The 25,571-nt window shown below is 38.5% G+C and overlaps 1 protein-coding gene across 1 annotated transcript in view; it reads right to left on the bottom strand.

Moving 5' to 3' along the window:
- Positions 1-13,955: 13,955 nt before the first annotated feature.
- Pigk (phosphatidylinositol glycan anchor biosynthesis class K) overlaps positions 13,956-25,571 on the bottom strand; it is a 91,133-nt gene continuing 79,517 nt past the window's right edge. Inside the window, exon 11 of the mRNA XM_090334590.1 lies at positions 13,956-15,866. Within this exon, the coding sequence (XP_090190716.1) occupies positions 15,750-15,866 (117 nt within the window). The 3' untranslated portion in view covers positions 13,956-15,749. The remainder of the gene's footprint in view (positions 15,867-25,571) is intronic.

Raw genomic sequence — 25,571 nt, 5'->3', positions numbered from 1 at the left:
AAAGATATCAACCAACTTTAAGTACCAGAGTTTTAACTGCTGTAAGATTCTTTCTGTTCCCAATATAACTGTAAGTGGCTCTAAAGCAGAAAGATACAGATCTTGTTGGACTTAGTTTAGTAATCAGAAATTTATATCATTAATAATAGATGTCTTTCAGCAGAGATGAGCCATCACTCAAGCCATATGTGTGTCGGGGGAGGGGTATCTACAATCTGTTCAGTCTTTCCACAGTTGGCTTCTTCCTTGAGCAGGTGTAAAACTGGTGGGCTGCTTCAGGTACAAAAGATGAAGAATGGCATAGCTATAGGCACAAACAGAGCTCTAGTTCTTCATTGTGATTCAACTATAGCATAGTTATTTCCAAGAGAAAGCAGGTAATTGTTATGAAAGCAGTAGTTTTATCAGCAGGTCCACCCTCTCCTCCCAGCAGCAGACTTGAAGTCCCTTCATTTCTATTGCTCCTTATATAGCAAGACTTTAACAAGAATATATGAAATGCTCACATAAGCCATGAATTCACATACTGATTTTCATGAGATGATTCAGTTCCAGCATGGGCAGATTGAAGCCAATTGCCTGGATCCAAGAACTCTCAGAGTCTTCTAAAACAAATGCCTACAGATGTCAGTAGACATCCACAAGGTCAAAGTTACCATGGCATTTCTCATGTTCAACCATCCATCTATCTGCACTTTCCAGTTATTAGCGCTTTTCTCTTTCTCCTGACTTTCTTCCTTGGCTACTTCTGCTTACAATTTGATCTGAAGTGCTGCCTGTGATGAAAGTGCCTGTGCTGACCAAGTGGGGCCTGTCTGCTCTGCACGCTGTACAGATGTCGCTCCACATTTATGGACATTTCATGTCCCTCACTGGATTCAAGTCTAGCTGGAACTCATCTATACATCCCCCATACCTGTCATAATGCTTGCATCCAAATGATTGGGAAAGGGAAGGAGAGAGGGAGGGAGAAAGAATTTCACTCATCCCAAAGACATGTCTGTCCTCATGTATACCACTTGCACAAGCAAAAAGGTCAATCCACTACGGTTGAACTAAGCTTCTATGGAACAGGGAGAAGAGAATTATGATCAGAAGGCTCCAACGAGGCCTTTGGAGTCTGTGTGGTTAGTTTGAACATGATCTTATTTGCTGCAAAGTAATTTAAACATTTGAAAGGACAGATTTGTATAATGGGTTACGTAACCATGAGTTTGTTTTTCTAACAGGTGTTTCATCCTTTTTTGAGCAGTAAAGCTTTCAGGAATTATTTAGTCTTTGTTTGAAACCAATTAAATATTAAAGGATTCCTCTTTCCTCTGCATAAGTCAACAAAATGGAAAGTTTCCTGGGGTGATGAAATAAGCCCTTTTGTAGCCAACTCATCTTGTCTCCCAAGCATTGCTACTTTGCTCTCATTTAACTCTTTCCTGGATGCGTATGAATTTCTAAGACTTGTCTTATCCCATGCTTTTTGCCCCAGTGCAGAAACTGTCTCTTAATGGGTATTGTCATCTCAGCTGATCGGCATCTATATTTTATCCTCACTTCCATGGCCTGCAATTGTCTCATAATCCTGGTCTGCCTCATTGGCTCTCATCTCATTACACACTCCTGCTGAGTGTGACCTGCAGCTTCAGCTACAACCAGGAGATCTGGGGGATCTGGCTATAATTTGGGCTACCCTCCCACAGCAGTACTGTCCCTCTACTGCATCCCCAACTGCGGCCTTCCACACCACAACTCTGTCTATGTCACACTACCTTTGAGGCTGCCTTTGGCACCCCTAGTTTCCATTTTCTCACCCTCTAAGTCATAGTTCCCTATATTTTCTTTGGCAAATCAATCTCTCCACTCCTAAGCAAGTAGTTTTTGGAGGAATTTTGCTCAGCACACAGCTCTAAGAGTGATCCATGATAGCTTTAAATCTATGAGCATATCACCACTCCAGACATAAAAGTGATCAGGGGATGGAATATGATCTGATGCAGGAATGCAAACTCTTCCCTCCCAGCCCAGCTCATGGTGCTCTAGGGTCTGGGTGTGCTGTCACCATATGTACTACCACAAGGGGAATCACCCTGACACTACAACTGTACCAAGCTGAGCCTAAAGACAATTTCTGAGCATTAAACTATGTCAGTAAAATCTACTTTATAGAAGTTTGCTGAAACTCTTTTTACTGGCTCCTTGCCTGCTATTATCAGCACCAGACAGAGAGAAATCATGTCACTCACATAAACCTCATAACTGCTTGAAGAACAAGAAACAGGATGTAATGAGATTGGCCAGGAATCAGTGAAGTGCATGGTCAGGACAGAGATTTGGGGGATAATTCCACCACCCGGATGGAAACCATTCTCACAACCTTTCTCTGTGCTCACATTGAGTCGGCTTGGTAGCAAGACTGGAGATAAAAATGTAACCAGATATTGCAATAAGTTACAAACAGAACTATAATACTATAAAATAGAGTATTAAAAGGAACACAGTATGAAGAGTAAGCAATGGTTTTTAAAATTTTCTTTGAATCATATTGATGCATACTGTATTTCTTAGTACTGTTAGAAGGAAACTATGTTTGAACACCCCTGACTTACCTCCCGTCTGAGATAATTCAATGATAAGAAATACAAAACAATTAAATCAAGAACAGAGTGCATGTTACTAAAGAAAAATTTTATTTTATAAAATTTGTTTTTCAGTCTTGGAGAGCTATACTATTAAAATATGAAATGTGTTTTGTATCAAGGGTGGTAAACAGAAAAATTTTGAAAGGTACTGACATGTTTCAGCCATCCAAAATACCCTAAAGCAATGCGATTGCCTAAGGAGCAGCTAATAGGTAGATGGGGAAGAAGGGTGTGCAACAATTTCAGCCCTAGGGGCTACATATGTAGGTCATATACCTGGAATTACTTTTGGGCCTCCAGTTGTGTGGTGAGATGCTTTGTCCACAGTACTGTTTAGAGAACCACAGAATACCTCAAAACTCGTGTTCCAGTCTGTTTCTATACCAAACTCTTCAAAAACTAAAAGCTACACAGATAAAGGAGGCAAGAGCCTTTAGAGACAGAGAGCTAGAAGAAGGCAAACATGTGGAGCTGTTTGTTACCTTTGGTTGTGGCCCAAAGTAATCCTGAGGGATACATTGCAAAGAACCTGACCTTTGGGAATGAAAAGTAGAGACAATCTATGCTAATTTGAGGTTATTTTTGTACTTGGAGAATAACAGTAACAAAATCCAGATGTCTTTTAAAAGCAGGTGATGTGCTTTTTAGAAAAGTGTTCTCATGTTTTAAATTGTTCTTCTCTTATCTTCCATATTCATTTTTGGCTTATTTTGCTCTCCAATGTTTAGCACTCAATGTTATATTCCTTCCACTAGCTTTAGTTTATACTATATCTTCCTTTAAAGTGTTTTGGTTACCTATTTAATTTTTACCTCTTTTTTCACTTAAAATTGTTTTCCATTTTAGCTGTATTCACAACTATATCATGTGATTCTAAATTTCTGATTTTAACATCAAAAATTTAAATTCCTTTGTCACACTCTTCCCTAGTTGTACATTTTAAATTCTGACCTCCTGGTTTTGTTATGCAACCTGTTAGAAATGCTATTTTTATTCCTTCCAGTTGTTTTGTGTCAGCCTCACCTTTCTTTCTCACCTTTGGTTTTAAAATATATTTTCTTATTTGTAACTTCAATTATTCTCTTCTGTGTAGTGTGCATTTATTAGGCTGAGAGGCAGCAGAAGTGCAAAGCTCAGGGTCATAGCCTGTATTCACTCAGCCAATCTTTTTTATATGTTTTTATTGTAATTAATAGAAGGGTTACATTATATTCATCAGATAGAAGGTACATTACTTCACAAATATTGATACCCTTTCTCATGTCTTGTTTCCCATTTCCCTCCCCCCCTCACTACTTAATTTCCCTCCTTCCCTCTCCTATTTCAAACAACCAATTAAGCATATATAAATAACAATATTGTAACAATATGAGATAACCAAGAGACAGTAAAAGAGATAACATAGTACATCAGGGACAACAATCACTCATTATATGGCTTTTGTTTCAATATCCTGGCGGTCCTTACATTTAGCGTCATATTATATGGCCTTATATATCTAGATTTTGTTCTATTGTGAATCTCTGCTAGGAGAGTCCAAGGTTCCTATTGATTATGACAAATGAGGGAGACGAATGGGCCTATCTTCCTTTGAGTCTGGCTTACTTCACTTAATATGATTTTTTCTATGTCTTTCCATTTCCTTACAAATGGGGAATGTTGTTCTTTCTGAGAGCAGCATAGAATTCCATTGTGTATAAATACCACATCTTCTTGATCCACTCATCAACTGGGTGGGGGTGGGAGGGAAATGGGGACCATGTCATAAGAAAGAGTATCAATGTTTGTGAAGTTATGCACCTTCTATCTGGTGAATATAATGTAACCCTTCTATTAATCACAATAAAAAAAGACTATATAACAACCAAAGGCACTTACCCCCACTTTCCAAAGAAAGGTAAGACCCCCTTACTTGCTTAAACAATATTTGCCCCTAACTTCTCCATTTCCTTATACACCTAGGAAAGAGATGGTACCTGGATCTGGAAGAATCCAGACTTTGAAAGCACAAGTACTTCCTGAGTAGTGAGCACTGACACCCTTAGCCACCATCACTGTGTCTGTGTTCCTCTTAGGATGCCTTCAGAATTTGATGATAGAGTAAACACAGCTTTCCCTTGAATGGTTCAGAGATATTCTAATCAGTTTAAATGTGAAGATGTACACCAGTCAATGACAAATCAGGAAACAAAAATTACATAATAGTTTGAACAAGGAGTTCTTAGAACTAAAAGAGAACTCAAAACTAAAAAGGGAAGACAGCCATTTGGAACAATTACTACTCAAAATTGATGTAGAGAATGCTCAGAAGATGCCACCCCTCCCAGAGCTAAGAGCCCAAGCTCATAGGAGAGGGCACAGCTAGCCTGACTCAATTGAAGGACCAGATAAGTTGACCGAAGTATTGTGCCAAGGGAGCTTGCTCGAAAGATCAGGAAGGAGCCATGTCTCAGAATGACTCGCTAAGCTACCTGAAGGGACGTGGGGAAGATTGTTCAGCAGGAGACATCCACACGTCAGGCAAAGCTTCTGGAGCCAGGCTGCCCATGGTAGCCACTTGTGGGGGCTGGTGTGTGTGTGGGTTTCAGCCATAGAAAGTTGCCACCAGGCAGTCAGAAACCTCACACTCATAAATGCACACATGTTTTATGCACACACATTACACTAGGAGGGCCACTCAAAATAAGGAGAGAAGCTCTTTCTTCTCTGCACCCTACATCCACAAAGCTTCCTACACCATTCTCTGTGAAAGAGCAATGCTTCCAGGGTTCAGCTCCATTGTCAGAGAGCAGTGAGCAGATCTGAAGGTGAATGGATGATTGGTAATTATAATGATTCACTCTTTGGGCTGTTCAGCTTCCATATTTATCCTGTTTGTGAATTTTGATGCCACAACTCTATATTTCTAGCATGACATCTTTCCTTTATATCAGGGAAGAAAAGGGTAAGCCCTTTTCCAAAATAAAAGGTCACGGAATCCATTTCCGGCTGTATTAATTGCCCCTCCAATTCCATCACAGTTCTGTTGAACGTTTTCTTAACTAATAACTATAATGTAGGGTTCAGTCCCACCAACTTGAATAAAAATAAGAAGAGAAAAGAGAAAAAATTAGCACACGTGTATACAGAACCAAATTAAACTACTCAAAGGTCTTCCCAGTTCTGTAATCTTGCCTTCAAGATTATAGGTCACAGCCATGGCTTATGAAGCTCAGTTGGTCAATTGTTTTTCCAGTAGAGAAATCCAAACCTTTATTCAGAAGGGTAAGTCTTCAATTGGACTATTTTTCCCACCCCCGGGGATGGAGGGTGGTAAAGAAAGGAGGGCAGGGTTTTCAGAATTTTTCATTAACTTTTATTATATCAGCCATGGAATTTCCAAGGGGTACTCCAGAGAATCCTCTGGATTCTACAAACTCCTCTTTGTGTCCAATTGAGCAGCAACTCAATTTACTTTCAGTGTTTTCCAATCACTCCAGCCAGCAGTGCAACTCCTTATTTGGAGGTCCTGTATATTTAGCAATAAAAATGACTTTAAATGACCAGGTGCCAGTCTTTGCTTCAAATTCAGAGAATAATTGCTGTGGTTACTGACTGGACATTTCCCTCTGGGGACTGGCTGCGAAGTTACCAAAACTCAATGACGCTTGATACCAGAAGCAACACTCAGTGAATACATTATTAGATGTAGCTGTGAGAAACCCACTCTTACTCTACTCCTTGTTCCCACATTGACACATCTGGCTATGAGGAATTAGTACATGTGATGCACAGTTCTTTCGCTCCTGGTGAAACAGAACCTTCTCTTTATGGACTGTTTTATTCCTACTGGTGGTATAACCAAGTCTTTAGTAAGCCATTCCATCTTCAGTTAGGCCAGTCCCTTCTGGATTAGTGGACATGTAGTAAGTCTAGTTACTTCCTAGACCAGGGCATAGCTCACTGCTTCACTTCATCAGACTCAATGCTGAGTGGAAGGCTCTGATTGTAGGTAATGTTTCTGTGTGTCCACAGATGGAAGCTTTCAAACAAGAAATGCAAGTTGACATCCACACTATCCCAGTGAGGGTAAACTTTTTCCTATTCTGTGATGAAAGAGAAAAGAAATATCAGGAGTTAGCTACCATCTCACCTGGAAAACAGAAGCCAACTAACTGGTGGCTGAGTTAATGTAGGTCTGTGGCTGTAGACAGCTTCTGAGCCTTTATGTTAGATGAAGTCAGTGTTGGCAAGAAGTCCAAGCTGTTGAGTTCATTACATGTTCTTCATCCCTTTCCCCGTAACCACTTATGTCTTGAACCCATTAAACAAATGTTGAGATGGGTGGAATCAAATTGATATCTACAGAGTGTATCATTTGTCTACAGATGGACCTCTACTGCAGTAGATGCCCTATGTGGGACATGCCACTTCATAATCTGTGATTACTCAGGTTGGTGGGGGGACAGGGAATAAAGATCCAGATGATAAAAGGTTGTATATTTGCTATGAGTTACGTTAAGATTGATATTCCTGTGGGGCTTTCAGATAGGAAGAGGAGTACCTCTGGCTTTCAGGAGAGATACTTGGATTCTCTTGCCAAAGATGCAGAAGTAAGAAGGAAGTAGATGAAGGTATCTGAAGACAGAGCAGTTTGAAGAGTTTGGGAAGCAATGCTGAAGAAAGGATGAGTGGGCTGCAGAGGAGAAGCACCTGTAAAAGACTGAAAAGGAGCACGAGTGCAGAAGCCCTGGGAAGGGGGCAGAGTCATGAAGTCAAAAATGGAAATATTTTCAGACATGGGACTTGTCACAGAGAGATGTCAAGGATATAAGAAAAGAAGCTTTCAATGTATTTGGCAACCAGAACAACTTCAGAGGAGAGGTGGAACAGAAGGCAGATGGCACAGGATTCACAGTGACAGCCAGAGGAAAGCCAAGCCAGGACTGGAGCTCACTCACTCCAAATTAATAATAGTAGAATAAACAAAAGCTCCATAAAGCATCCAGAAAACAGTGTGTTATGCTTTTGAGAGAAATTTTAAGATGAAAGAAGGAAACATCTCATAAAATGGAAGAGAAGGAAGAAAGAAATGAAGAATAATGTTAGCATTCCCAGTAAGCAAGCTGTCAGAGGAAGTGATGGAGTCAGGAACTTGCAGTGAAGAGATACCTATCTACCACAATCTCTATGGAGGGTAGGAGTAGGAAGAGAGGAAAGAGAGGTCAAGCAGGAAGCTGAAGTGAATGCATAGTCCCAATGTAATTTTCAGATTACAAAGGAAGTCTTATAATAATAGAGCTGAGCAGTTAAAAAAGACTAGAGAAAATGTGCAGTCTTAAAAGAACAGTAGAAGAAAGTAGGGAGGAAGAGAACTAGAGAAATCTATTATATAGCTTTGAAATGGCACTTGTCATTTTCTGCGAGGTAGTTTTCTCCTGAGTGTTCTTTGTAGAATTAATTTCTTACTCTTTAAGAACAAATCCTATTTTTTGCATTCCTCACAAGCCTTTACTAGAGTAACACATTAGCACAATGTTTCAGCAATTCTTGTTGTACAAAAACAGCTCCAAAAATAATATCTTCTAATTATTGTCCTTTTATGGTTCTGGGGATCAGCTATGTGAGTCTTATATACAGGGTTTCTCTCAAGACTCTGAAAGGGGTGTGTGTGTGTGTGTGTGTGTGTGTATGTGCATGTGTGTGAGTGCATGTGTGTATGTGTGTCCACATGTGCATAGGCACATGCTGGTTCTGGAACTTGAATCCAGAGCACCATCCTAGTGCATTTTTGCTCAAGGCTAGTGTTCTACCATTTGATCCATAGCTCCCCTTCCAAGGCTCTGGAACTTACTGTTGACATTTGTCTGAGACCTGGCTGGCCTATCCTCCAGCTATCCACACATGCACATGGTTTTTCTCTGTGACTTAGGCTTCCTCAGCAAACAGTGTCTGTGTTCCAAGAGCTAGTATTCTAAAGAGTGGGATCAATAATCTCATGCCCATCCTCTAAAACATGTGGAATTATTCTGCCACATTCTGCATAATACAAGTAAGTCAAAATTAAAGAAATTAAGGAAAAAATAATAAGTGATGCATGGTCTTAAAAGATCTTAGTAGACAGTCAGCTTTAAAATATGCAATTTTATGAGTGCTGGTAATGCTTTCTAATCTCTTTGTAAGACCCACTGTTGAGTTGTTGAGGAAGGTAGATAGAATTTCTTCTTCAAGTACTTGAAGATTACTTGGGCATCTTATTCAAATGTAGATTGTGATTCAGTAGGTATGAGGAAGGACCTGATATTTTTTGATTTCTAGATAGTTCTAGGGTAATGCAATAGCTGTGATCAGCTGCCGTCTTCCCCGGAATAGCAAATTAGTAGGAAATAGTAAAGTGTCTGCTCCTGTGATCTCTCAGTTCTATAGAAGGAACCCTCACAGGTATTCCACTAGAATCTCTTACAGGACCTTGATCAAGCGAGGTGAGATTCTTGTGTGAACAAGGTTAATTAGCTCTTCCACCACACTTTCAGAACAGGAATTCAAGGAATTGATATGAAGCTCTGAAACAACCAATTAAATAAGAAATCCAGTTTCCTGGCCATTCAAAGGAAGTAAGGAAAGAAAGAGCAGCCAAGTAACAGCAGTCCGGGATGAGGTTCAGAACAGACTTCCTTACCAAATGACATGAGATTAGTATCCCTACATCTAAGTCCTCTTTTGACCTAAATTTTTTCTACTTGGATTTTATTTTATTGGAAAAGTTCTAAAACAGGACAGGGGAAGAGGGAGATGTCTTCTGGAAATATCTTAGATTGTTTTGAAGTACTAGATTAGTATCTAGATGCTTGGTGTCTGAGAATGAAGATAGACTAAAATGAGAAAGCCTGCAGATTAAAATTGTTGAATTGTGTAAAAAGAATGTAGAAAGAAACTGTTGACCAAAAACACTGACTGCTACAAACATAAGGAAGTGTGTGTGTAGGAAGCCAAGGGTCTTTGAAAAGCCATCAGCCCTGGGCAGAGTGGAGCTTACAAACAAGACTGGTGAACCCTGTTTAATTAAACATAAAAACAATGACAAAAGCAGAAGATCTAGCTTTCCCTCTGTGCCAGACAAGCACTGCATGACATGCTTTAAGTGGTGGCCCTACTTAATGGTTTTGGTGGGGTCTCCAAAATTGCCACACCCAGCTACAGAGTACTGAAGGGGGATGGATTCCACTTGGCTGACTCTATAACATGGTTTCCATATCCCAGGCAAATCCCAAAGTCCTCCCAAGTCTGAGACAGTAAGCATTACTATGAGAGGATAATGACAATATCTTTCCACTGTGGGAATAAACCAACTTCTAGTAACCAATTGGTTACATCTTTATTGTATCAACACATCCACACAGAAAAATTAAGCCATATTTTTTGAAAACTTTCCAAAGTAGCAAAAAAATTTCTTTGCTCAGAATTTATTAAAAAAATTATTAACATTGATTTTTACATATTTCAAATGTCATATTTAAAAAACAAGTATTCAAAAAGGGAATCTCTATATACAATCACTGGCATATAGATTTTAGATCATAATTAAAATTAAGCTGAGGGTTTGTTCTTCTCTTTTATTGTTGGGATAATGTATAGAGGGGTTACAGTTACATTCACCAGGTAGTAAGTAGGTGCATTACTTCTCACACATTGATACCCCATCTCATGTTTTTATCCCTGTTTCTCTCCCCCCCCATTTCCTCCCAATCATCTTGTTTCACCCCTTCCCTTCCCTATTCCAAATAAACAAGTAAATGCACATATAATACACCAGGTAACAAAGTCAGATAGAGAAATAACATGAAATTAACCATATTGGCAGAAAAAGAGAAGAGAAATAACATAGTACATTAAGAACAAGTCACAAAGATAAAGCCAGGCACCTTGCTCACGCCTGTAATCCTAGCTACTAAGGAGGCTGAAATCTGAGGATCAAGGTTCAAAGCCAGCCCAGGGAACAAAAGGGCACAAAACAACCTAAGACTCTTATCTCCAATTAACTTCTAGAAAAGGGAAGTGGGGCTGTGGCTCAAGGGTAGGGAAGTAGCCTTGAGCTGAAGAGTTCAGGGACAACGCTCAGGCCCAGGGGTAGGGTGGTAACCTTGAGCTGAAGAGCTCAGGGACAATCCTCAGGCTGAATTCAAGCCCCATAAACCAGGAAGAAAAAAAAAAAAAAAGAACAAGTCACAAAGATAAACCTCTTGTTTCCATATCCTAGAGTTCATTTCATTTTAGTCTTATCCTTATGTGCATAGCTTTTGAGCTATTGTGACCCTCTGCTAGGAGAATCCTAGATGCGTATTAATTATTAAAAACTGACTTTATGTTCCTTTGGGTCTGGCTTCAATTAATATGATTTTTCCAAGTCTTTCCATTTCTTTACTAATGGGGTGATATCATTCTTTCTGATGGCAGCATAACATTCCATTGTGTATAACATTCTGTTGTGTATAAGTACCACATCTTCTTGATCCATTTATCTATTGAGGTGCATCTAGGTTGGTTCCATATCTGTGCTATGGTAAATAGTGTTGCAATTATTGTGCTAGTGGCTTTAGTATATCCTTGTTTCTGGGCATTTGAGTAAATGCCAAGGAGTAGAATAACTGGGTCATAGGGGAGCTATTGAGGAATTGCCATACTGCTTTCCATCGTGGTTGAAGGAGCTTACACTCCCACCAACAGTGTGGTAGTGATCTCTCCTGGCCACATCCCTGCCAGCATCTGTTATTAGATTTCTTGATAATGGCCATTCTAACTGGAGTGAGGTGGAATCTCAGTTATTGTGATTTGCATTTCTTTTATAAGCCAAGTATTTTATAGCACATTTTCAAAACAGTAAAATGTTTATAAGTCTACTTACTACCAAAGTATACCATCTAAGAAAACGAAAGGCCTTTCCTATCCAAGCAGCAGGTAGATTCACAGAGGCAGGGCAAGTAGCTCCCAAACAGCAATGAGGTCATTGGGTCTAAAAAATGGAACAATGAAGTAATGGGGCTCATGCCATAAGTGAAAATGGATGCAGATCTACTTATAGTCCTACCTGTGGTATGTTCACAAGAACATTTCCTTTGCAACTTAAAAACAATACCTATTGCAGATAGGCTTAATTTGGGTAAATAAATAAGCCAGCAAAGATTCTATGTTTATGCAACATTTGTTGTAAAGATTCCAGAAACATATGAATCAAAATTTCAAATGATGATTCCCACAGTAACTGTAACTCTGCTATATCACATACATAATGGAAGAAATGTTAGCAACATACCCCATCATAGAAAACACTCAGTAAGCAGAAGCAGGCTGAGTTATGTTTGCTGTGGGAGCCATCACTTTCCACTAGCTGAGAATAAAAATTGAAACCCTAAGTTCATGCATTATTTTTGTATCTAATTGTAATATTTTTGATCCAATTTAATCAGCTTTGCATCCAACTACATTTTCCTTTCATAAACTGCAAATAAATATCCTTTGTAATTTCAAAATCCTCATGAATTGGTCTCCTTTTCTCACAGGCTACCTCTGCAGGATGGCATTATTATACCCTGGCTTTTCCAGAAATGTCAGGACATGCCTCCTGGGATCCATTTATCTATATCCCTTTGCTCCCTGAAGGGCATTGTGGAGGAGGAAGAAAAAAAAATGGCCACCAATGAGAACAGGACTTGCACTGAAGAAATTTTGAAAAAGGCACCTAATGGGACAAAAACATGAGAAGGGGTATAAAGACTGGAGAAGTAATGTATCCATTACCTGATGAATGTAACTATAACCCCTCTATACATTATCCTGACAATAAAATACAATTAAAAAGTTTAGAAAAAAGGTACCTAAGTGCAACAGAAGAGAGAACTGCCACTATTAACTCCTCTTTTAATAACTTCCCAAGTAGCATCAAGAATATAACCATAGTTACATTTCCCAAAATGCTTAGACATGACATTAGCTTAGCTTCTCTCTTCTTACTACACTGAAAAAGGCAAAAAGAACACCTTTGTGTGTTTTCTCTTTGTGCCTTCATGTGACATGTCTTTAATATTGTTTATTATTATTTTAAGTCTGGGCCAGTTCATTGTACTTACAATGACTCCTAAATATATACATGCAGAGGATTTACTGATTACAGAATGCAGACTTTATTTCATGTAAAAAGATTAGTTAGGGTTATGACCTAGCTAACCTTTAAAGCTTTTAGTTTCAACTAAAACTGTGGATTCAACAGAGAAAGAGAAGAAAAATATAACTGCCCTTTGAAAGTCTGCCTAGTAAAATTAATCCTGTATATTATATCCAGTATTACTTTTCCCAGTTTGGTTTTAACTAAGAAGGGCACCTTCTACAATCTCTGAAGAAGGATCTTTTCTTTTCAGCAGCCTTTACCATGAGGGCATTTTCATTATATTGAAACTAAATTACTCTGGCTCCAGAACAATCATAATTCCTTCCCACTCTCAATAGCTCTACCCTGCAGCAACGTTCATGACCTTGTGCCAGTGTCTAGAGGGTGATTAGATCCAACTTTTGTCTTTTAGAACTACCATGGTCAAGTTACTCAAATTTGTTTCCCTGCATCTCAATATTCAAAAAGATGGACAAAAGCTTCCTTCTTAATTTAGAGAATACACCAATGAAGAGAAGAACTCTTAAAATACTCAGAGCTATGCAACCTCAATATCATTTGCTGTTGAGTCAATCCTTTGCCTACAAGAATGAACAATTTGCTTGTAACTACAGGGTAATATTTTTAAAGTACTATGGCACACAGACACTACAGAATATTAAAATTTATGAGGTTTTATTGTGGAAAAAGTAGTCTTCTTAATGTTTCCATTAGTATGAGACAGATGAAAACTTAAGTTCTTGGATAAAATAAGTAAAATGCATCAGGACAAAGAAAAAAATATCTGGGACTAAGCATCATATATATTTTCAATACTGTTTCCAGAGATGAGAGAGAAATGAAGAGTGACAGGCTAAAGAAAACCTATGTCAGGACCTGAGCTCTTATTTCTTATCAAAGATCAGAAGGATGTTTACTACCTTATGTAATTATCAGCCAGAAAAGGAAGGTCCAAAATTGTGAATTTCTATGTAGGTCATGTTGGGATATCCTTAAGGAAAGTGTAGATCCATTCCAGTAGACAAGAGTTACATAGAAAGAAATACAGTCCTTACTAGTTGTCTCTTTCAAGATGGCAACTGAAAGCCAGGCACGTGGCTCACACCTATAATCCTAGCTACTCAGGAGGCTGAGATTGGAGGATTAAGGCTCAAAGCCAGCCTGGGCACTAAAGTCCTCCAATTAACCACTAGAAAACTGGAAATGGTGCTGTGGCTCAGGGGAAGAATGGTAGCCTTGAGCTGAAGAGCTCAAGGATAATGTCCAGGCCCAGGGGTAGGGAGGTAGCCTTAAACTGAAGAGCTCAGGGACAGTGCCTAGGCCCAGAGCTCAAGCCCCACAACCAGAAAAAAATAAAGTAAAATAAAATAAACAGATGGCAACTGAAGGGGGGAGGCAATTCTAGAAGATCACAAAATGATAGGATATGGAAAGTAATACAATGTATTTCTTTTGGCCAGTTTACATTCTCAGAGATCTAAATTTTCCCAAATAAACTGACCACAAATAAGAGCCATAATACTGGTATCATGAGTAACAAAACAATTAAAGCTGTAGAATTCTATGAATGCTTGACAGCATATGTAAATAAAGTATGAGACAAAGGAAAACTTGAAAAAAGGAATGGTCCAACAATATTAGATTTTCAAATGAGCTACTGCACATTCATGCAACATGTTTGTTTTGTTTTGCTTTGTTTTCTTCTCTTGCTCATTTGGTCTTGGATCCATGGACTACCCTCCTATCTGGGTCTTTTGAACAGCAGGGCTACAGGGACACAATTCCATGCCTAGTTCACCATGTATACTTGAAGAATATCCAAAGACAGAGAAACGTTGATAATATAGCTCCAGGAAAAAAAAAAGTTATGAACCAGAATATCCTATAAAAGTTCTATTTAGGAAAAAAACATGTTCATAAATTAAACAATTAGAAGATTATACACACAACAGAAGTTACCTCATATATATATATATATATATATATATATATAAATACCTTTAAGTAGTTGTACAAAGGAGCTGCTATTGAACAAAGTAGTTTATGAATACAGTACATCTTGGCCAGTGTCAGTGCTTTCATTGTTCATTGTTCTTCCCCATCCCTGCCAACATCACCTTTTGCTTTCCCTCAAGTGAAGTCAGAAGTTCCCCACCCTTTTATTTATTTATTTGTTTTTGCTGGTCCAGGGGCTTTCCCTCAGGCCCTGGGCACTGTCTCTGAACTTTTGATGTCTAAGGCTAGCATTCTACCACTTGAACCAGAACCCTACTTCTAGCTTTTTTTTTCCTGAGTAATCTATTATAGATAAAAATTTCACAGACTTTCCTGCCAGGGCTGTTTTCCAACTGAGATCCTGAGATCCTGAGTCTCCTGAGTAGCTAAGATTACAGGCATGAGCCACTGGCACAGGCTCAGAAGTTATCTCTTAAGTGAGAATCTAACATCTTCATAATTTTTACTTTCCAAATGAATTGGATAATAGGGAATTACTATTTTTTTAAAAAAGAATGTGTCAACATATACTGAGTTTGGCCTAGTGGTAGAGTGCTTACTTAGCATGCACAAAGACCCGGGTTCAATTCCTCGGTACCATACACATAGAAAAAAAGCCAGAAATGGTGCTTAGGCTCAAGTGATAGAGCTCTAGCCTTGAGAAAGTCCAAGGACAGTGCTCAGGCCCTGAGCTCAAGCCCAGGACTGGCAAAAAAAAAAAAAAAGAATGTGTCAACATATACTGATCTGTTTGTAACATTAGTTTTTATAACACACAACAACAACAAAAATTACACACAAAGTGGCAAATGAGCAATAGTAATGATAATTATTTTTCTTTAAGTTAGTGTCAATATTTCATTAAAATTTAATTTTTCTTATACTTTTTCCAGTTTACATAGAAGTAATCTTTTTAAAGCATATAATATTTTATCCAAGGTTGCAGTTTTCTATTCATTCTTCTTCACAAATTATTGAGTCTAAAAAATAAACTTCATATGCTTGATTCCATACGTTTTGAAGAAAACCATGATGATAAGGGCCCACAGTCCCAGGATGAAGCCCCCAGGAGGATGCCAATCTTTCAACTTTGGTTTCTGAAAAACAAAGATAACACTGTCAATTTAACAATAGGTAAATAATTCAGCAACAGGTCAGATATGGTAGTTCACACTTATAATTGGGAATTACCTGGCAGGCAAAAATTGGAAGGACTATATTTTTAGGATAGTTGTACAAAATGTTAACAAGAGCCTCATCTCAACAAACAAGCTAGAGTAGTGATGTAGGCTTTTCATCACAGCTATGTAGGAGGGAGGAGGACCGAAAACTGAAGCTAGCCCTGGGCAAAAACTAGAGGCACTATCTAAATAACTAAAGCAAAAAAAGAAAAGGTAGCTTAGTGGCTCAAATGGCGCAGTGTCTGTCTACTGAGTCCAGTCTTCATTCTGATATTTAGCAATCACTCATTTGGGGTTCAGTGCCCTTGGTAATGTCATGCTTGCCCTATGACATGGAATGTTCCTTGTCAAGAATGTTGTGTCCACATAAAAGTAAGCATCTCAAATGACACCAACTCCATTAGATTTTCTTTGAATTATCATAATACCTAACCTGGAATTCATTATTCCTGTAATCTGTTGCCTTTATTGTTTAATCCCTTGCAAACTTCCTATGGTCCAGGTCTATCTGCATCTATGCCATATCCCCTTCACTAGTCCCCAGCCCACAGCAGACAACCACATGTCTTGAGTGTTGTTCCTCTTCCCAGTAAGGGCTTCACCACAACCCTGTAACCAGAAGCTTATGACAATATCCTTTATGTGTCTACATGCAATAATGCATGAATCATACCAAGACATGTGAAAGGGTATCAATGTATGTGAATTAATGTACCTTCTATCTGGCAAATATCATGTAACCCTTTTATTAATTACAATAAAAAATATTAAAAAAAAGAATTGTCCAGACAAAAAAAATGCATGAATCAACTTTAATCAATTCAGAATTTACTCCTTGAACCAAAAGGGGGAAAAAAGCCTTAATATCTTAATTTGGATTCTAATAGTAGAGTTTTATGGGCTTTTAATCAAACACTGATATAAACAGAACTATTGTTTACAGCAATTATATTCCATCTTCATTCTTTGCCTATTCCCACTCTCAAACACTTCTTACAGAAAGCTATCCAACATTACACAGATACCAAATTGAAAGGAGTTGGTGGCACATACTTTTTGTGTAGCACATATTCTTTGCTAGTTTTGGGCTTGGTGTTTGCTCTAACTTAGGTGTTTTTGTTGTTGTTTGTTGTTTGCTTGTTTTACTTATAGCTGTCCCTCTACTACTTGAGCCATGGCTCTTTTCTTTATGATGATGAGGCTAAGGAAGAAGGATAGCTGGTATGACAGCAGCCTGACAAACATAGCAAGAATCTGCCTAAAAAAAAAAACAAACAATGCCAAAATACTATAATGAGTACAGGGGTATAGCTCTGTGGTAAAATGCTTTCCTCTCATACACAAAGCTCTCAGTTCTTTTTTTTTCAGCTTTATAAACTTTTTTTCTTATTGTATTTTATTCTTAGGGTAATGTACAGAGGGGTTACTGTTTTTTTTCTCTTTTCACAATTTTTTCATATTTTTTATTGTAATTAATAGAAGGGTTACATGATATTTGCCAGATAGGAGGTGCATTAATTCACATACATTGATACCCTTTCACATGTCTTGATCCCCATTTCCCTCCCCCCCACCCCCACTCCTCATCTTGTTTCCCCCCTTCCCTATCCAATTTCAAATAACCAAATACAAATATATCCGATATATCAGGTAACAAAGTGGGATACTGTAACAATATGAGATAAGCAAGGGACAGCAAAAGAGATGAGAGATGACATAGTACATTAAGGACAACAATCATTCATTATATGGCTTTTGTTTCTATACCCTAGAGGTCCTTTCATTTAGCGTCATACCATATGGCCTTATGTATCAAGGTTTTGCTCTATTGCAAATCTATTTGCTCTATTATATTTGTCAGATAGTGGGTAATTACTTCTTATACATTAATATCCCTTCATATGTTTTTCTTACAGTTTCTACTCCCCTTACCCCCTGCCAATCATCTTGTTTTTCCCCCTTTCCTTCTCTATTTCAAGTAAACCAATAAATGTATATACAATATACCAGTTGCCAAAGTCAGATACAGTAACATGATATAAAAAATTAAGGAGAGCAGGGCATGGCATGCCCTATAATCCTAGCTATTCAGGAGGCTGAAATTTGAGGATCAAGGTTCAAAGCCAGCCCAGGCACAAAAAGACCTGAAACTATTATCTCTCATTAACCTCTACAAAACTGGGAAGTAGGGCTTGGTTCCAGGATAGGGTGGTAGCCTTGAGCTGAAGAGCTCATAGACAATGCCCACGCAAAGCTCCCCCCCCCCCACACACGGAGAAAAAAACAAAAAACAGAGAAAGATAAGAAATAACTTCATAAAGTAGGTTAAGAACAGCAATCACAAAGAAAAACCTCTTGTTTCCATATACTGGAGTTCATTTCGCTTATCCTCATCCTATACGGCAATATGCACAGAACTATTGAAAGCTTTGAGTTCTTAAAAACCCAGATATCAACATGCAGACGTATGGCTACCTAATCTTTGATAAGGGAGTCCCCCAAAAAATAGGATGGAAGAAAGACAGCCTCTTCAACAAGTGGTGCTGGCAGAATTGGTTAAGCTCGTGCAGAAAACTAAAGCTGGATCCTTATATGTCACCCTGTACCAGAATTAATTCCAAATGGATCAAAGACCTTGAGGTAAAAGCATATACCCTGAAAACTTTGCAAGAAGGAATAGGAGCTACACTAGGTCTTCTTGGCATGGGTAAAGACTTTTTTAACAATGACCGAGAAACACAACAAATTAAAGAATGTTTGGACAAATGGAAATGCAGTAAACTGTAGAGCTTCTGTATGGCAAAGGATGTAGCTAGCAAGTTAAATAGAAAGCCCACAGAGTAGGAGAAGATCTTCACTAGCAATACCACAGACAAGGGCCTCATATCTAAAATATATCAACAGCTAAAAAAATTGAATCACTCCAAAACTAATCTCCAAAGAAACAACCATCCCATTAAAAGGTGGACTAAAGACTTAAACATATGAAGAAATGCTCCACATCTCTGGCTATAAAAGAAATGCAAATCAAAACAACTTTGAAATTACACCTCATTCTAGGTAGAATGACCATTATCAAGAAATCTAATAACACAGATGCTACCTGGGTTGTGACCAGGAGGGATCACTACTACACCGTTGGTGGGAGTATAAACTTGTCTCAACTACTATGGAAAGCAGTATGGCAGTTCCTCAAAAGACTAAACACAGAGCTTCCCCATGATCCAGCAATCCCACTTCTTGGCATTTACCTAAATACCCAGAAACAAGGACAAACTAACACCACTAGCACAACAATTGCAGCACATAGCACAGATATGGAACCAACCTAGATGCCCCTCAGTAGATGATTGGATCAAGAAGATGTGGTACTTATACACAATGGAATTCTAAGCTGCCATAAGAACGATTGTCCGAACTAATGACATCACCACATTCGTTAGAAAGTGGAAAGACTTGGAAAAAAATCATATTAAGTGAAGTAGGCCAGGCCCAAAGGAACACAGGTACAAAGGAACACAGGAACATTTGTAATAATTAGTATACATCTAGAACTCCCCTCGCATAGGATTACAAAAGTTCAAAGCCTAGGAACATAAGGTCATATAGGATGAGACTAAATGAAAGGAACTCTAGGATGTAGAAACAAGAGGTTTATCTTTGTGATTGTTTTTAATGTACTATGTTATTTCTCTTCTCTTTTGTTGCCCTTATGGTTAATCTCATATTGTTACTGTGTCTGACTTTGTTACCTGGTATATTGTATATACATTTATTTGTTTATTTGAAATAGGAAATGGAAGGGGGGAAAACCAGGTGATTGAGAGGGGGTGCAAGGAGGAAAATGGGGAAAAAAACATGAGAAGGGGTATCAATGTGTGAGAAGTAATACACCTACTACCTGACAAAGGTAACTGTAACCCCTCTATACATTATCCCAACAACAAAAAAAAAGCTGAGTTGTACACTGAGCATCAGAAAAAAGTGTCTAGAATTAGATATATGGATGGAAATGATAATGACGATCATGACCTCTAGTACCATATAAAATGTTAAGGTCAGCAGTTGTCAAACTATCCCATAGAGTTCTTGAAAGGTGCCTTCTTTGAAGTCCCTTTTTAGAAGTCCTATAAGTCAATTAGCAAGTCAAATGAAAGAACTGGAAAACTGAACAGGAGAAATGACTTTGCACTAAGTAGAGAAAGATTCCCACCCCTACCTAAACAGCACATATCCCCTGGGATCCTAGCTTAGGATCACTAACTGAGTTCTGAAGACAAGCCTCTGATTTACCCTAAGAGGAATCTTTCATTTGCATGGCATTTGAAGACATACATAAACATATACAAAATACACGTAAGAACTGAAAATTAACCAGCACTGAGTTAAACTCTTAACAAGGAGAACAAGTTATAGACACCTACTCGATAAACCCAAAATAAACCTCAGTGGCACAAGATTTCAAAAAAAAATTTTAAATCAAGCCATGTCTAAAGAATAGTGAACACTGCTGGTTCTTCACATTTGTAATCCTAGATACTGGGGAGCCTGAGGTTGTTGAGGATCTTGGTTTGTGACAAATGCCAGCAGAAAATTCACCAGAACTCCTTCCAATGAAGAGCTGGATATGGTGGTATGAACCTATTAGCCCAGCTATCAGCAAGATGAACATAAGCAAGACCACACCTACAGATGTGCCAGGCTGGACCAACCCTAGCTTAAAAATAACCTGCAAAGATCAGTAGTGGAAGCAATGCTCAGAGGCCAAAGTACCTACTTAGCAGGTGTAAGGACTCAGGTTCAAACTCCAGTACCATCTCACACACACACACACACACACACACACACACACACACGAATAATGAATGACATGTAAATTATTTCCTTAGGGTACAGAAATAATAATCAAGTACAAATCATACATCTCCAGCAAATCATACATCTCCAGCAGTAGAAATTTTAGTCAATCATGTGAGAGAGATTCCCTGAGGTTGTAATTTTACCATTATATCTTGGCAGAGATAAGACAACTAAGGGGGAAAAAGTACAAGCAGAAGTAACCATCAGTTCCCCAAAGATTCCATAATTAGCCCTGACAGATATGCCAAAAGCCTGTGTATATCCCTATGTCACAGAGGCCCAGGAGAGGACCAAAAAGAAACAAGAATGCAAATGCTGTAGTTCCTCACAACTTTGAAAATGGTGACAGAGGACTAAGAAGTATGTGAAGCTACAAAAGTTATTCTAAGTCACATTATATCTTTTTTATTTTTTTATTTTTTATTGTAATTAGTAAAAGGGTTACATGATATTTGCCAGATAGAAGGTGCATTAATTCACATACATTGATACCCTTCACATGTCTTTGTACCCATTACCCTCCCCCCCCACACCCCACACCCATCTTGGTTTTCCCCCCTTCCCTATAAAATTTCAAATAACATTATATCAATAATACATAATTTAACAAAAGCAGCAGTCTTAGTATTTTGAGTACTGCTATTTGCAGTTGTTTTGTGCTTGTTGCTGTTATTATTTTTCTAGGACTGGGGTTTAAACTCAAGGCCTTGCATTTTCTAAACTTTTTTTTTTTTTTTGCCAGTCCTGGGCTTTGGCTCAGGGCTTAAGCCCTGTCTTTGGGCTTTCTCAAGGCTAGAGCTCTACCACTTGAACCTCAGCACCACTTCCGGCTTTTTGCTATGTATGTGGGGTGCCGAGGAATTGAGCCCGGGTCTTCATGAATGCTAGGCAAGCACTCTACCACTAGGCCAAACTCCAGGCCCCATGGCCTTGCATTTTCTAGGAGGGCATTTTACCACTGAGTTTATACCTCCAGCTCTTTTTGTGCTGGTTATTTTAAGACAGGGTGCTACTACTTTTGAATGGGTACCTACCTAACCACAACAGTCCTGATGGCAAGAACATACCACTACAGCCAGCTATTGGCTAACAAAGGCTCTCATGACCTGCTTTATTCAGACTACCTCAAGGTACACTCAAGTGGCTACCTTAGGTATGTGAGCCACTGCACCCAGCTAGTTTGCTATGTTTTTACTGTGTATTCATTACATCTTTTGATTAAGAAAAATAGGAAAATCCATTCATTAAATGTACTTTAAACTCAGCTTAGGAAGAAATCTGAATAGACTCCTCCAGGGCAACTTCTGTTTTTTCACAGCAACCCATTCAAAAGGAAGGATAAAAATGACAGCACACCTACCCAAACTAAGCTAACCTCTGATGATAAATCACAGATAAACCTCTCAAAGTCTTAACAGCAGGCCTAAAACTAAGTTAATAGTGGACCTAGTGTCCTAATTGCTACATACCATGCAAATGATTACTTTGCTCTTAGGAAACAATAATTCTGTGACTGAGAAAGGGATTTTTCGCTTACTCCCCTTTTCTGCCTGCTGCTTAGGAGATTCAGTGTTTATATAGTAGAAGGATGAGTTTACGAGACAGCCAGAGCTGTATAATTCATTCCAGCCTCCCCAGTGCATGCTTCTTTTACATTTCCACTTAAATGCAATTCCCAGTAAACAACATAGTACACAGGTAGAGAGGCACTGAATGAAATTGTTCACTGAATCTTCTGGAGTTTCAATGTCTGTATGAAAAGCTCTGCAGAGAAGATACAGGAACAACCCTGTAAACAGTACATGTTAAGAACCAAGATTTCCCATGCAGTTCACCTTTTATGAGTGTCCCCAGTCCAGGCATAAATGGCAGTGTAGCACATACACTCTCATACTTGTGAGAAAATTACACCTTGGTAAAGTCAATCAGATTGCTCTAAATAAATTTAATAAGAAACTAAAATACAATTAAAAATTAGTATTTGGCATGAATTGGAATAATGATATATAAGCAACCAAAGATAAAAGAACATAAGATGTAAAAACAACAGGGAGATAAAAAAGAAGCTAGATAACATCATCTTATAAGGGAAAAACTAAAGTCCACAATTACCAGGAAATAACATAGTATTAATAAGCACATTTGAGTCTTTCATTCATCTGGCTTTATTAGATACCAAACATGGCCCCAATCTTCCTACCTCCCTGAATCCACACCCTTCACAACAGCTTCCATCAAGAGGTAGAATCTAGGGCCGGGAGTTTGGCCTAGTGGTTAAAGTGCTTGCCTAGCATGCATGAAGACCCGGGTTCGATTCCTCGGTACCACATACATAGAAAAAAGCCAGAAGTGGTGCTGGGGCTCAAGTGGTAGAGCTCTAGCCTTGAGAAAGTCCAAGGACAGTGTTCAGGCCCTGAGCTCAAGCCCAGGACTGGCAAAAAAAAAAAAAAAAGAACAGGGAATGCAGTTCAATGGCAGAATACTTTCCCAGTATGAGAAAGAGAGAGAGAAACAGAGACAGAGAGACAGATAGAGATACAGACAGAAGACAGACATACAGAAAGACAGACAGACACACACACACACACACACACACACACACACACACACACAAATAGAGATAGACAGAAACAAAATGAATCTGTCTACCTACTCTCTGCATCAGGCAGTCCAGAAAGTTGTTTTGTTCTTTTGGCCAAAACAGAATGTAGCTAGTAACATCCCAGTTCCAAGTAGAGCTTCAAGTGGGCTTGCTTGCTTCTCCATTGCTGCCATGGAAAAGCCTAATTTTCTGGAGGAAAAGGCACCAAGTAGAGAAGAACTGGGATTCTCCCAGCCAATAGCTAGACAACTCCCAACGAAACAGTTTCACTAACACAGTTCACTGCAAACTCGGGAGAAAGTCAGCTGAGAACAAGGGAAGCTAAAGTAAGCCTAAACTGTGTAATTATAAGAAAAATAAATTCTTAAGGTTTTAGTCATCAAGCTTTGGATTTTTTGTCAGAGATTAAATAATATCTATAGAGCATATCCATCAGGGTAACAATATGGAAGGAAGAAATCCTTGAGTCTTAAAATCATAATAAAAGAGAAAACATTAATATTCACACAGTCAACATCTCCAGTTTCTGCATAAATAAGAACGGCACAAGAGGACACCTGTTGGGATGAGAGGTCTGTCAAGATGATCCCCTTACATCTTCTTATTTACTAAGTCAGATTGAAAGTCCACAAAGCAAGGAGCTGCACTGCTACCTGCTCATTTAAACAGTATTTGCCACTGAACTTTAATTATTCAGATAAAATACTTCCTGTGCTGCTTTGTAGAGGTAAATGTCATGAGTGATCTCTACTACCTTCTTCCTTGGTGAAGGCATCTGCAGTGTACTTCTCCAGGACATTGGCTCTTCCTGTAAGGAGATCCCAGGTACCACAATACAATTGCTCTCAAGGAAATGAAGTGTGTGTAGAGGTGGGTATAGGGGGCTGGATGGAGGTAGAAACAGTCAATAAGGCTTCCTCCTCTCAACTACAGCCCAGATCTGAAGTCTCCATCCTTTCCTTCTATTTACAATTAGTAATAATCACATGTTGACCTCTGCTGGAAAAATGTAAATCTCCAAAAATCTTCACTTACTGATCTATGATAAATTTGCAAAGTATTTAATCTAATCTCAGATAATTGAGGAACATTTGGTCCCATCTATGATCTTAGTTTTAATAGAAAACTATCTATTTAACATTCTATTAAAAACAGAAAGTTTTATAGAATCATTGTCAACAGTTTTTCCTTAACCATAATCTTAGCTTTTCTATGACAAGATGATCGATTATTAATATTAGTTAATATTACTCTGAAATCTCTGGCCAACTGAGATAATTCTTGGGAAGAAGAAAGTTTTCATTTGCAAATATTTAAATTAGGTACCCACAAACTATAAAAATCAACTCTAATTATTGAAAACTTAAAAACTCTGATTTAGGGTATTTAAAAAATAAATAGCCTTCCAAAGGACATAGCTAATAAATTAATTAGGAAGCCTACAGAATGGGAGAAGATCTTCACCAACCATATAACGGACAAAGGCCTCATATCTAAAATATATCAACAGCTCAAAAAATTGAATCACTCCAAAACTAATCTCCAAAGTAACAGCCATCCCATTAAAAGCTGGGCCAAAGACTTAAAGAGAGTCTTCTCTGAAGAAGAAACAAAAATGGCCTATAGACACATGAAGAAATGCTCAACATCTCTGGTCATAAAAGAAATGCAAATCAAAACAACTCTAAGATTCTACCTCACTCCAGTTAGAATAGCCAGGATCAAGAAAAGTAATAACAGATGCTAGAGGGGATGTGGCCAGGAGGGATCACTACTAAACTGTTGGTGGGAGTGAAAACTCATTCAACCACTATGGAAAACAGTAAGGCAGTTCCTCAAAAGACTAAACATAGAGTTCCCCTATGACCCAGCAATTCCACTACTTGGCATTTACCCAACCATCCAGAAACTAGGGCATACTAAATCCACTAGCACATGATGTTCATTGCAGCACTATTTACCATAGCAAAGATATGGAACCAACCCAGATGTCCCTCAGTTGATGAGTGGATCAACAAGATGTGGTATTTGTACATAATGGAATTCTATGCCGCTGTCAGAAAGAATGACATCGCCCCATTTGTTAGGAAATGGAAAGACTTAGAAAAAAATCATATTAAGTGAAGTAAGCCAGACTCAAAGGAACTTAGGCTCAATGG

Source organism: Megascapheus bottae, chromosome 6 (genome assembly GCF_031878675.1).
Source record: "Megascapheus bottae isolate mThoBot1 chromosome 6, mThoBot2.hap1, whole genome shotgun sequence".
Classification (NCBI taxonomy): Eukaryota; Metazoa; Chordata; class Mammalia; order Rodentia; family Geomyidae; genus Megascapheus; species Megascapheus bottae.
Note: the sequence above shows the minus strand (reverse complement) of the source record. Positions and strands in the feature narration are given on the sequence as shown.